General features: G+C 60.1%; 1 protein-coding gene across 3 annotated transcripts in view; it reads left to right on the top strand.

Moving 5' to 3' along the window:
• The window catches only part of UNC93A (unc-93 homolog A), a 41,350-nt gene extending 29,373 nt beyond the window's left edge, over positions 1-11,977 (top strand). For all 3 annotated transcript variants that reach the window (XM_058735903.1, XM_058735904.1, XM_058735902.1), the window contains exons 7-9: positions 1,540-1,675; positions 2,673-2,804; positions 11,193-11,977. In XM_058735903.1, coding sequence (XP_058591886.1) covers positions 1,540-1,675; positions 2,673-2,804; positions 11,193-11,458 — 534 coding nt within the window. In that variant the 3' untranslated portion in view covers positions 11,459-11,977. The remainder of the gene's footprint in view (positions 1-1,539; positions 1,676-2,672; positions 2,805-11,192) is intronic.
• The last annotated feature ends 1,089 nt before the right edge of the window (positions 11,978-13,066 follow it).

Here is a 13,066-nt window from a genome sequence, read left to right as displayed (position 1 = left end):
ACAGAGCACCTGCGGGATGCTCGCCTGCACCCGGCACTGCCCGTAGTTTAGAGTCAAAAGTAGGGAAAAACATAAAATCCACGAATAACACCTGGAAGTCCCCCTCGGGCCAGTTTTCAAATGATGCGTCTCAATCCGGAGATGGGTGTGGCTCTCGGGCCTGTCACCCCGTCCTGCCCTAGATGCCTGACCCACGCACTGCCCGCCCCCTTCTGTGCGCAGGGCAGGCCTCCGTGGGGCAGGCCAGCAGAGGGAGGCCCGTGCCCTGGGGCGGGCCCAGCGGGAAGGCTCGGCCACCAGCCAGCTCGCTCCCTCGTGGCACGCTCGCCAAGCTGCTGTCTCTCTAGCTCCCTGCCACTTGGTGTCGGGTCCTGAGGAGCCTCCCGGGGCCACAGAAAGGCTGCCTCAAACAGGGGCGGTGGACATTGGAGACCCCCTCTTCCAGAAAGGGTTGGGTGGGAGCTGGGGCGCCGAGGGGCTGGGGAGCCAGTCCCAAGGGTGCTCCCCAAGGATTGCCCTTCCTTGTCCGGAATCCGGAATTTTCTCCGAATTCGTGCCCGCCACAAGCCCCCTCCCAGGTTAAATCCGAATTCCAGGTAAACCGCAGTATCTTTTAGGCTGCGTATGTTCCGGGCGGGGTTTGTGCGTCCCGGGTCCTCTCTGGCACCCTGCTCCCGGGACGGCCCTGACGGAGGGCAGTGGGGTCCAGAGAGTCCACACAGATGACAGAACCGTCCCTTGGCCTTTGGTCAGGGCCCCTCCCACGGGCCTTGCCGCTGACCTCCGGCCTTCTTCCTCCACCTGTGCCGTCCGAAGCAGCAGCCTGTGTCTGTGTGTCTGTCCCGGCTGTGCGCAGGGACCGGAGTGGTGGGTGCGGGCGTGAGGGCGTCGGCGGTGGCAGCACCAGGGCCGGGGGCGCGGCTGCTAGGACCTCACGGCCTCGTGCGGGAGCACTCCTGTTCTCGCCTCCGCTGAGATGCGCTCCGTTCTCTTCACTTCTTCTCCATCAGGTGTTTGCTTCCAGGGCTGTTGTAGGTTCACAGCAAAACCACAGGCGGTTCAGGCTCCCGAATCCCCCTGCCCCCTCCCCACGCAGCCTTCCCATCATCCACATCCTGCGCCAGAGCCAACAATGACATCCCGTCACCGCCCCGTCGGGGGCCGTCCCGGCGCTGGACGCCGTGGGTTGGGGCAGACACGCAAGGACACGGGGGTAAGACACTAGGGTAGCACACAGAGCGGCTTCGCCGCCCCAAGAATGCCGGGGGCTCTGCCCGTTCACGGCTCCCCACGCCTTCCTCCAACTGTCGTGCAGAAACGACCGAATCCGCGAGGATCGGCCCAAAGTAGCGCCTCCGTGATCCGTGAGAACACACAACGTGAGGCAAAGGCTGCGTGGGGGGAGCCCCGTCCAGATGTGTGTCCTTGTTACTTCCTACCCGGTTCGAGCACGAGGCTCCAGGCCGGTCCCGCCTGGCGGCCGTCACGCTGTAACCCCCGCGAGCCGCCCGCTCACGTCCCCTGTGCTTCGTCCTGCAGTCCTACGTCACCTGCGCCCTGGGGATCCGGTTTGTTGGTTACGTGATGATCTGCTTCTCGGCCACCAACTCGCTGTGCTCTGTGCTGTACGGAAGGCTCTCCCAGAAGACGGGCAGAGCCGCCCTCTACGCGCTAGGTACGTGGACACGCTTCCCAGACGCGGGCGGGAATGGTGGCCGGCGGAGTGAAGGGCGTGTTCCGCTCAGCGATGGTGCAGGGGCACCACAGGGAGGCTCCCTGAAGGAGGTGACCCGTCCTCACGCGGTGCACAAAGACGCATCCGCCTCTGTCCCTCTTGGGAAAGGAGGAAAGAGGAAACACACGACGGTCGGCGCGAATAACGAGAACTACGGGCGTCAACGGTCACCTGGCCACCCAGTTAGGGTCTGAGGCGTCTGGGGCAGCGGGGACACAGCCAGAAGGGGAAACAGTAAATGTTTGTCAGCCCCTGGTGGGAGTAACCCGCATAGGTTCCCAGGTCATCCTGGCAAGCGCCCCATGGGGGGTGGGGGGGCACTGCCCGCTCTGCAGATGAGGAAACGCAGGAACAGAGAAGTGTGGTGGCTCACCCCAGGCCACACAGCCAGCGCGGATGCACCCGTCTTCAATGCGACAGCAGTTTCTGGACTGTCACGAGGCATGTCTCACCGCCTCGTCGAGACAGACGCCGCAGGGCGTGTGCACAAACCGTGGCCCAGAACTCAGGGCCAGCTGGGGTAAAGCCAGGAGGAGTGAGCCTGGGAGCTCCGGCCACCCCTCCGTTCTCACCCCTGCCCGCTCGGGAGGGCGGTGCTGTCCCCAGGCCGCCACCACTCAGGGAGCGGCTCCTTCCTCACTTCGGGGTCTCCTCGGCCGGGGCACAGAGGCCCCCCCTGCCAGGCGCAGGGCACACGCCCCTCACGGTGCCTGACGCAGGGGAGGCCTGCGGTGAGCAGAGGGGTCACCCTGCTGGGCACGTGGCAGTTGGACTCTGGAGGGCACACACGCGGGCCAGCCGGCCCGGCCGGTGTCAGAATCCACGCGAGGACGTGGGTTTGGGGCATTCCCAGGAAACGTTTACACAGTGCGGCAAACGGAGACTCCGGAACCACTCGGAGCCCTCACTCCCGGCGGTTTCCCCTCTGCATCCACAGGTGCGGTGACCCACCTGTGCTGCATAATCGCCCTCCTGCTGTGGGAGCCTCACCCCCGCCAGCTGGCCGTGTTCTTCGTGTTTTCTGGCCTCTGGGGCGTGTCCGACGCCGTCTGGCAAACGCAGAACAACGGTGAGCGCCCCCACATCTCCCGCCTGGCCCGGCCGTGGGGGGCAGGCGGTGGCAGAGGACCCCGCGGCCGGGGCCACCTGGGGAGATGACGTGCCCGGCGGGGGGGTAGTGGGAGGCCCGCTCCAGGTTCTTTCCGTGGACTTGAGGGACTTTCTCTGAGCGTCGGTTCAGACCCGAGGTGCAAAAGACGAGAATCACCCAAGGGTACAGCTCCCTTCCCTTCTAAGAGTGGTGGTCCCTCCCCGGCTTTCTGCTTGAGGAGCATGCCCAGTGCCGGGCCCAGGAGGCTGGAGAGGCCTTCAAGGCAACCTCGGTCCAGATGGGGAGATGGCTGTGTGATACCCACGGTGGACGAGCTGGCAGGTTACCGTGACAGCCTCCAAGCAAGGGCACTGGGACTGCGGGTTCTGCTTTCTGGGAGAACAGAGTCGGGGGTGGGGAGGCGATCAGTGGGGGCTGCATCTGGAGGTCACGCCTGAGCCAGGCCCCGGCTGATTGTCCCCAGATAGAGCTGCGGTGTCAGCGGGGTGGGGAGCTTGGGAGGCAGGGGGAGGCCAGGGAGACCACGGGGGTGGGGGAGGCCAGGGGAGCTCGGGAGGCAGGGGGAGGCCGGGGAGACCACAGGGGTGGGGGAGGCCAGGGGAGCTCGGGAGGCAGGGGGAGGCAGGGGGAGGCCGGGGGAGGCCAGGGGAGCTCGGGAGGCAGGGGGAGGCCAGGGGGAGCCACAGAGGTGGGGGAGGCCAGGGGAGCTCGGGAGGCAGGAGGAGGCAGGGGGAGGCCAGGGGAGGCCAGGGGAGCTCGGGAGGCAGGGGGAGGCCGGAGCAGCTCCAGAGGTATGCCACAGAGCAGAGTGGGGGCTCGTCAGCAGCAGACGTCCACCCCTCGCAGTCTTGTGCCTGCCAGTCTGAGACCAAGACAGCGGAGGCCGCTTCCTGGTTCAGAGAGCTGTGTCCTCATGTGGCGGAAGAGACAGGGGGGCTCTCTGGAGACCCCTCATAAGGACACAGGTCTAGCTCACGAGGAGTCGCCTCATGACCGAATCGCCCCCAGAGGCCCCGCCTCCTGACACCGTCACCTCGGGGTTAGGGGTCAACCTATGAATTTGGGGGACACAGGTGTGGTGGCGACGGAAGATGGGACACGCTGAGGGGACAGCTGGGCCAGGATGCCGGGTGGTGGAGTGGAGAGGCTGGGGGCCGACGGGGACCAGGCTGCCCGAGGAGGGTCCAGCTTCGCTCAGCAGAAAGCGCTCACCCCGGGAAGGACGAGGCCAGCCCCATCAGGTTACAGAGGGACGGACGTCTGCGGTGTTAACTCGGGAAAGACAGCACAGAGCTGCACGGAGGAGGTGGCCGTGGCTGCACAGAGCAGGAGGAGAGGGAAGGTGAGGAGGCCAAGCTTCCGGACAGAATGCACAGCGTGCGGGAGCCACCAGGCCGGTGGGCGGGCAGGGTCTGTGGCCTCGGGAGCAGCGTCCCAGGATGGGGGGGAAGGGCAGACACACGGCGGGGGGCACAGACACAGAGAGGACGCGGGTGGGGGCTCTCAGCACTGACAGGTTCTTCTGTGTAAGGTCCACACTCACGAGGATGCGTCTAGATCCGAGTCAGGGGAAGAGTGAGGGAAGGGCCAGCAGAGGGGAAGGCGGCTGAATGAGGGCATGAGGATGAGGAACAGGGGCACAGGAGCACAGAAGTGTCCCCCTGGCTCCGAGGAGGACAGCCGCCCTTTGGGAACCACAGGAAGGAAGTCGGAATAAAGATCCACAGGAGGACTTGTCACCCCGAGGAGAGGAGTTAGCAGAGTTCTCACAGAGAGCTGGCCAGGGACAGTGGGGACAGCAGGGGACAATAGGGACAACGGGGACAGCGGGGGACAGCGGGGACAGCAGGGGATAGTGGGGGACAGCGGGCACAGCAGGGGACAGCAAGGGACAGCGGGGACAGCAGGGACAATGGGGACAGCGGGAACAGTGGGGGACAGCAAGGACAGCAGGGGACAGCAGAGACAACAGGGGACAGTGGGGACAGCAGGGGACAGTGGGGGACATCAGGGACAGTGGGGGACAGCGAGGACAGCAGGGGACAGTGGGGACAATGGGGACAGCAGGGACAGTGGGGGACAGCAGAGACAACAGGGGACAGCGGGGACCACGGGGGACAGTGAGGGACAGCGAGGGACAGCAGGGGACAGCAGGGACAGCGGGGACAGCGGGGGACAGCAGGGACAGTGGAGACAGCCAGGACAGGCCACATTAGTGAGCTATACTGCATGCTAGATGCTGGGAAGGCACTCAGGGACAGAGCCCACGGGCAGGCTCACTGTCACCCACACTCGGGGAGCGGGGGGGAGGGGGCAAAGCAGAGAGGCAAGGTCACATGCAAGGGCCAGGCCCTGAGGGCAGAGTTAGGACTGGGGCCCAGGCCTGGAGCTGCCGCCCAGAACCCCGGCCGTTCCTTTAGACCATCTCTGGAGTCGGCCGGGAGCGAGTGCAGAGCCAGCTGGTGACCCCGAGGCTTGGCCACCCACACACACAGGCCAGGAGGCAGTGACACGGCACTTGCCAGGTCACACAGGGTGCAGCCTGAGACAGAGGCCACCAGAGGTCAGGCTGAGGGTGATGGGTGTCTGTTGTATGCGAGGCCCCACGGAGATGGGCGGTGAAAGACACACAGCAGAGGAAGGGACCATCGTGGCACAGGGGTCCAAGGGCCTGGCCCTGACTTCAGGGGCACGCCGTGTTGGGCCGTTGGTCGTAAGGCTTCCGGGCGGGAGGCTGTGCACGGAGGGTCTCACTCCCGCTGAGCAAGAGGACCCCCCGTGGGAGGGAAGCGAAGGTCACCTTGCAGGTGACAGGGGCAGCGGGGGCGGGTCCGGCTGCACAGTGAGTGGCTGGAGCCCAGCAGGTGGCCGGGGAGGCCCCGTGGAGATCTGAGCAGGGGGCTCGACCAGCCCCCAGGGAGGCCTGATGTGGGAGTCAGCCGCAGCCGAGCGATTGGGGCATCGGGGGGGCTCCCGTGTCAGCTGTCGGCAGTGATGGGATGAGCCAGAGCCGAGGGGCCTGGGAGGCACCGCCGGGACGGGAGCGGGAAGCAGGGGCGTGGGCGGCAGGGGTGGAAGCCACGTGACCGCGGGCTTAGATTTGGGGAGTGGGTGAAAATGACAGCCGAGTTTCCCACAGACCCATCTACAGCCTGGGATGGGGAGGGGGTGTCAGGGGCCCAGGACTGGCCAGGAAGAGAGCCGCTTCCCCTAGAGATGCGACCACCGAGCCCTGACCCAGGAAACAGCAGGGGGCTAGAAATTCAGTCGGGCCCATCCTCTGACTCCTTGAGGGCAGGAGGCCGGCTGCTGCCCCTGCGGCCACGACCTCGGCCCTCACGGCCTCCGGACCCCGCAGTGGCCCCTTCCTTACGACCTGTGTGCTTGTCAGCTCACAGGGCAGCTGAAAAACGTCTTCGGACAAAGCGGACCCTGCTGCGTTTAAGGGCTTCGGGCTTCACGGCCTGTCTACTGTCCCCATAGCGCCGGTGAAGGAAGGACGCACAGACACAGCGTTCTTGGCGGTCCCGAGTTGTAAACCAGGGACAGGTCACGTCACCCAGCGAACCCACACGCAGGGGTGGGCGACTGCGTGCGTGTTACTGCCAGCTTGCGGGCGTCTCTGACCCCTCGGGACTTTCTTCGTGTCTGCACGTTAAAGGTCAGGCGAGGGACCGGGGAAGGGGCCGCATGCCGCGTGACACTCCTTACGGTAAGCCTCCAGCTGTTTCAGGCGACTGGGGCAAAAATGCTTGGCTTTCTCTCCCCCCGAGACACGGGAATCGCGGCTCTCGCCCTCCTTTCCCGGCCTCGGACGCGGGAGACTGAGGCCGAGCCTCGTCCAGATTGTTCAGACCACGTCAGGCGAGGTCTCGCAGGTGAGCGGGACATTCCGGCCGGGTGGATGGCCGGAGGAAGGACTGCCTTGAGTTAAAATGAGCTATTTCCATCTTCTTGCACAGGCACAAACTTATTTTTTTTTTTCAAGGAGAGATTGGTTGCGGGGGAAAATTGTTCTTTTCATGATTTAAGACTTTCTTTTGGAGTCTGAGCTCGCAGTGGCCTCAGCAGGGAGCGATGGTTCACTCCCCGAGTCCCCTGCAGGCTGACTCCACCAGGCTGGCCTAGAACTCACGGCCGGGCAGCACGGAGCGTCCCCGCGGTCTTTGTGTGTATGAAGGCTGGAAATTTGGTCAGCTTTTGCCGCCACGGCCCCCGCCAAGAGCAGCTCTCTCTTGTGTTTTGAAAGAGCGAGTTGGATTTCTCATCTTGTCCCTGGACGTGTGTCTCTCGTTTGAGACAATACGTGAGGCGAGCCCGTCCTTTCCCGATCCGTGAGGCAGCATGCGGTTCTGTGTTCTCGCCGTCGCTTCCCAATTCAAACACTGACGCAGAATAAACCAGATGCCTGGCCCACCCGGCCTCCCTCCGGGAGCGGGGCTGTGCAGCCCGACGCTGGACATCCCCCGGGGCTCCAGAGGCTCCCGCAGAACCTTCGATCTGGGCCACTTGTTCCCATCTGTTCATTCGCCCTGACGGTTCAGGAAAGACAGGTGCCGTTGCTATAGCAACCCTCACACACCAGTGCACTGCATTTGAGATTCAGAACGTCTGGGCTAAAAATACTCCCTCGCCCTGCTAGCCGCCCAAAGGGCTGTTCTGGGTTGATGAACACAGAAAACGTGAGCTCTTATGTGCCCAGTTCACTTAACCTGTCTTTTCCAAGCAAACAAGACGGCCCGAAGACCCGTTCTCGCCTCACGCGAGGACAGGAGTCAGCCTCTGCCCTCGCCCACCCACCGACGCCTTCCTGGGGCGGGATGGGGCTGGCAGAAAGGCTCCTTTTCTTTTTAAGTAACCTTTTTATTTTGGAATCATTTGAGCTCACAGAGAAGTTGCAAAGACAGTCTGGAGAGTTCCCGTATACTATTGACTTAGTTTCCCCTAACGCTAATCTTACAAAATCGTGGTAACACTTGTCAAAACTAAGAAAGTAATGTTGGTACATGAGTCAACTAAACTTTAGACTTTATTTGGTTTTCTCTAGTTTGTGTGTTCCAGGGTCCCACCCAGAAGCCACACCCAGGGCCCCCAACCAGGGTCCCATCCAGAGTCATCCAGGGTCCTCCCGTGGCCTGACCCAGGCCCCCACCCAGGGTCCCATCCAGGGCACCTATCGCGTTGAGTTGCCACATCTCCTTTGTCTGATCTGTGAAAGTTTCTCATTGTTCCTTGTTGTTCATGACCTTGACAATTCGGAAGAATACCGGTCAGGCATTTGGTAGCCTATCTCTCATTTGGGGTTATCAGATGTTTCCCATGATTAGGCTGGAGTTATGGCTCTGGGGGAGGAAGCCTCCAGAATAAAGTGCTTTTCTCATCACATCAGTCACTGAGGATGAGAAGAACCTTGATAGGCGGTCAGCCTGGACCCGCCAGACTCAAATTTAATCTTGAAATCTGGAGATGCCAACCTCCAGACAAACACATTAGCTTAAAGTCAGAGTGGCCGTGTCACTAGAATATTCATGAAATTGGGGTGTGTTTGCTCTGGCACTGTACCGACTAAGGGGGCCACCATACCCGTTGGCCATGGAACATGGAAACACCTGCCACTCACAGCCCTGGTGTCTCAGACTTGGATTTTCCTCCTACTCCCCCCACCCCCCACCTCCCGTCTGGGGACCATCAGTGTGTTCTCTGGAGGTAAGAGTCTGTTTCTCGGTTTTCCTCTCTCTTTTTTCCTTATGATTGTGTGTTTTGTCTCTCAAATTCCACCTACGAGTGAAGTCCTATGGTATTTGTCTTCCTGGGGCTGACTTATTTCGCTTAGCGTAATACACCCTAGTTCCATCCGTGTCGTGGTAAATGGCAAGACTTCGTCCTTTTATGACTGATAGATATTCCATTGTATACATGCCACATCTTCCTTATCCATTTGTCAGTCAGCGGACATTTGGGCTGCTTCCATCATCTGGCTCTCGTGCACGATCCTGCCATAAACGTCGGGGTGCTTGTATCCCTTTGAATCGGTATTTTTATACCCTTCGAGTAAATACCAAGCAGTGCAATTGCTAAATCATAGGGTAGTTCTATCTTTTTTTAATGTTTACTTATTTTTGAGAGAGGGAGGGAGAGAGAGCGAGCGGGGAAGGGGCAGAAAGAGAGGGAGAGAGAGAATCCAGCAGGCTCTGTGCCCGATGTTGGGGATTGGTATCATGAACCGTGAGATCATAACCTGAGCCGAAACCACGAGTCGGACATTTAACCTGCTGAGCCACTCAGGCGCCCCGAGGTAGTTCTATTTTTAACTTCTGAGGAACCTCACACTGTTGTCCATAGTGGCCCCACCAGTTTGCTTTCCCGCCAACAGCACACAAAGGTCCCTTTCTCTCCGCATCCTCGCCAGCACCTGTGCTTTCTTGTGTTGTTGGTTTTAGTCATTCCGACAGGCGTGAGATGATACCTCATCCCAGTTTTGATTTGCATTTGCCTAAGGATGAGTGACGTTGGGCACATTTCCTGAATCTGTCGACCATCCATAGGAAGACGAGAAATCTTCAGAATACTCTGAGGAACTGCTAACTCCCAGGTCTTGTTATCAGACTCTCTTTGTGGGTGAACTTGCACTAAAATGGACGCCTCGCAGACCCGGACAACAAGGGCACCTCCTCTGAGCCTTCCAAACAGCCTCCTGTTGTCCCAAACACACGTATGTTGTTCATAATGTGCCTCTCACGTTGTATCGTGCCGGTGGCCTTGCCCTCCTGAGTCCCTCCCGTGATAGGTGGACAGCCGAGTAACCAGATGCCAAGAAAAACCTTCTGGGTGTTGATGTTCACAGGCAGGGCCACAGGAAACCTTGCTGCTGGCCCCCGACCTTCCCCGTGGTGCTGGGGGGCCTCCCTTCCCTCCATCCCTCCCCTGCAGAATGTAGGGAGAGGGAACAGGGCAAAGGGCAAGGGAAGGAGGGGAGCCGGGGAAGGGAGGTGTGTGAGAGTTCCGTGTGTGCTCTCTCTCCCACCGTGCACAGCTGCCCGCCGTGCAGGAAGGGAAGGACGGTCCCAGGAAAGTCCCCACGACTTCCCAGACTCCCGCTGTCCCCAGGAATAACAGGCGCAGATCACGTCTGGCCCCACTGAGGCTGGGGGCAGAGGGCAGTCCGTTCATCCTGCCCGAGCTACAGGACTACACTTGACACGTTGGTCTACTTATTGTCTCACGCTTTCTACTCTGGTTACATGTCCTGTGTTACCTCCACTCCCACCCGGGGTGGGGGACTTCTGGGCAATAACCAGAAGGAACGAAGAGGAAGAGGCAGCTCTTGTCCTGGAATCGCCCCCCCCCCCAACCCCCGCCGTTTCCTTGTGTTACTATTTATCCTCCGAGCGAGCGCATCGGGTCTCTGACATGGCGCAGCAACCCCGCGGGACGTGGGCTCGGTGTTTTACCTGTTGGTTCCCTACTCGCTTCATGAAGTCGCCGTCCATCCACGGTTCCACTTGGCCATTCCACGAGTACTTTTACTGACACTTTGAGAGCTCTGGAATTACTGTGATGAGGATGGGACGCTGGGCAGGATGGCCTCGTGGGGAACTTGACCGAAAAATCAGAGGCGTGCCGCCGCTGGCCGGCCACGTGCAAGGGCACGAGGCATAGAAGCCTGGCAGTGGGGCCGGAGTGAGGGGCACGCTCCACAGCGACAGGTGGTGCTGGGCTGGGACAAAGCCAGGTGACAGCGGCATCTGCCCCCCTGATGAGATATTTGTTCTACCCCAAAGCCAGGCGGGGCCACTGAAGGCACTGGTGTGGGAGGGACATGACACGTTTACACTGTAGAAAGATGGCCGTAGCGGCAGTGTGGGGTAACACGGAGCAGGTAAGACAAGAGAGGAGGAAACAGGTCTGGAGCTGACGAGAGATAAGGCAGGGAACCGTCGAGACGGTTCTGGATATCCTGGAGAGGAGCCTCACGGCGTTCGTCTTTGCTTGGGCCCCCAGGGAGTGGTCGTGCCTCGTGTGGCACACAGGTCAGGCCTCCGAGCTCACCTTTTCCTTTCCCACGTAGTCACCCACCGAGTGACGGCTTGACCCGAGTTCCCACCAGTGCTAACGTCGCGTGAATTCTGTGTTTCCTTTACGTACGATGCTTCCTCACTGCCAACGATGTGTCGCCTGACTTGGCAAAGTCCCCATCGTGAAATAATTCCGGTTTTGGTACGAAGCGAAAATTCCTGATTTTGTTGAGAAAATTGGGCAGCAGGAAAGCCACCGTTTTCAGCAATAGCTGAAAGCAATCGTTTGAGGTTTTGAAGCAACGTGTTCATGCCCGTGTCTCCCCCGCAGCTCTTTACGGCGTTCTGTTTGAGAAGAACAAGGAGGCTGCCTTTGCGAACTACCGCCTGTGGGAATCGCTAGGCTTCGTCATCGCCTTTGGATACAGCACATTTTTGTGTGTCAACGTCAAACTCTACATCCTGCTGGGGGTCCTGAGTCTGGCCATGCTGGCCTACGGGACCGTGGAGTATCTGGAGGCCAAGAAGGCGGCCAGGCCAGCCGCTGCGGAGCAGGCAAAGCCAGCAGAGGGGGAGGAAACGGAGACAGCCATGTGAAAGGGACGCGCACCAGGTCCGGGAGCCCCGCGTCCCCAGGAGAGCTCCATCTGAAGTGCCTCAGACTTTATAACCGATTCTTCTCAACTACGACAGCGACACTGAGCCGTCCTGAAGACATCACACCGTCACATGGTTTTGTGTGATTTTTTTTCGATTCTAATAAGCGTTCCATCCACCCTGTCACTCGCAGAGATCGAGAGGGAACGTGAAGGGATCCATTCATGTCACAAAGGAAGAAAGTCCGGTGTATCATCAGCCAACGGGAACTTGCTTAGATACAACAAACCACTGTACTTGCTTCTGTCGTACTCGCTGTTGTGGTCGTTCGTGAGAATTGGAAGGATGCGGACGTAGGGAGTCCAACACCGTCGTTTTACAAATGGGTAAACTGATGTCCAGGTAAGCCCGCCGACTCCCTCCTGGAGTTGGTGAGCGACAAAGCCAGGCAAGAGTTTACGTCTCTTGAAGCTTATAGACGATGAGTTTGTAAATAAACGCAACTACATCATGGACTTATCTTCTGTGCAAACACTTTTACTCTAAATACTCAGTAGAGCACACACACACCAGTCACCAAGTAAGTGAGTGAGCCCGCCGTAGACTAGAATGTGTAAGACAGCTGTTACACACACACCTCGCACCTTCCGATCAGAACCCGCATCCACCAATGGTCTATTCCCTCTATTCCCACCCTCGTCGTCTTTAACAAGCTGCTAACGCTGGCCTCTGCCCCCTGCTGAGCCTCTCCCTTTTCCACGGCTCTCAGAGCCCTCTGGCCCCTCTGACGGTGTCCTGGGGTTTGTCACCCTTGCCCCCTTCACCCCAAGGCACCTGCTCTTTGCCCAGGCTTCTCCCTCCACTTCCCGTGAAGCCCCTCCCGCTTCCCCACGAACAGGCACCCCCACCCAGGCCCCAGCCTCCGTTGCAGCCTGGCACTCTTCCAGACCTTCAGCGAAGCCCCATCAGGTCAAACCTCTGTTAAAAGCCCTTCCATGGCTCCCCATCTCAATGAGGCGAGTTGAGTCCTGTCCCAAGGAGACCGCCAGGCTCCTCTCCAGGACATCTTGTTCCAGACCTTTGCTCGCACGCCTCTGCGACCTTGAGAATCTTCCGGCCCCTCCACACCAACGCACCCAGCTCATGACAGGCACGGTCCCCTCCACCTTGGAGGCTGGGGCTTCCGTAAATAAACCGTGTGGCGTTCCTGGATGCAAATCAGGTAAGACAGGCCGGTGTGGAACTGATCTTCGGTTTCTCTCTCGGCTCAGGGCCTCTGAGAGGGAGACACCCCAACTCGCTTAGGAATCCCTCCTACCTTCCAGAGGCGCCCTGGAAGATTATCCTGGAAAAAAACAGGCCACATCGTCCTGACCCCACCGGGCGTCTGCTGAGACATAGATGACACTGAGAAGCGTGCCCTGGGCCAAAGGTCGACAGGAAAGCACCCCCCACCCCCACCCCAGGCTGAGAGCAGAGCCGGAAGTTTGTGCAAAGCCCTGGAGAGACCTGGAGAGGCACCTGTCCAAACTGGCACCCCACGGCAAAGCCCAGACACAGGGGGGACGCAGGCAGGCCTGATATTTTATGTTACTTTATCTTATTTTG

This window comes from Neofelis nebulosa, chromosome 6 (assembly GCF_028018385.1).
Source record: "Neofelis nebulosa isolate mNeoNeb1 chromosome 6, mNeoNeb1.pri, whole genome shotgun sequence".
NCBI classification, from domain to species: Eukaryota; Metazoa; Chordata; class Mammalia; order Carnivora; family Felidae; genus Neofelis; species Neofelis nebulosa.
This window is presented reverse-complemented; position numbering and strand designations above follow the sequence as displayed.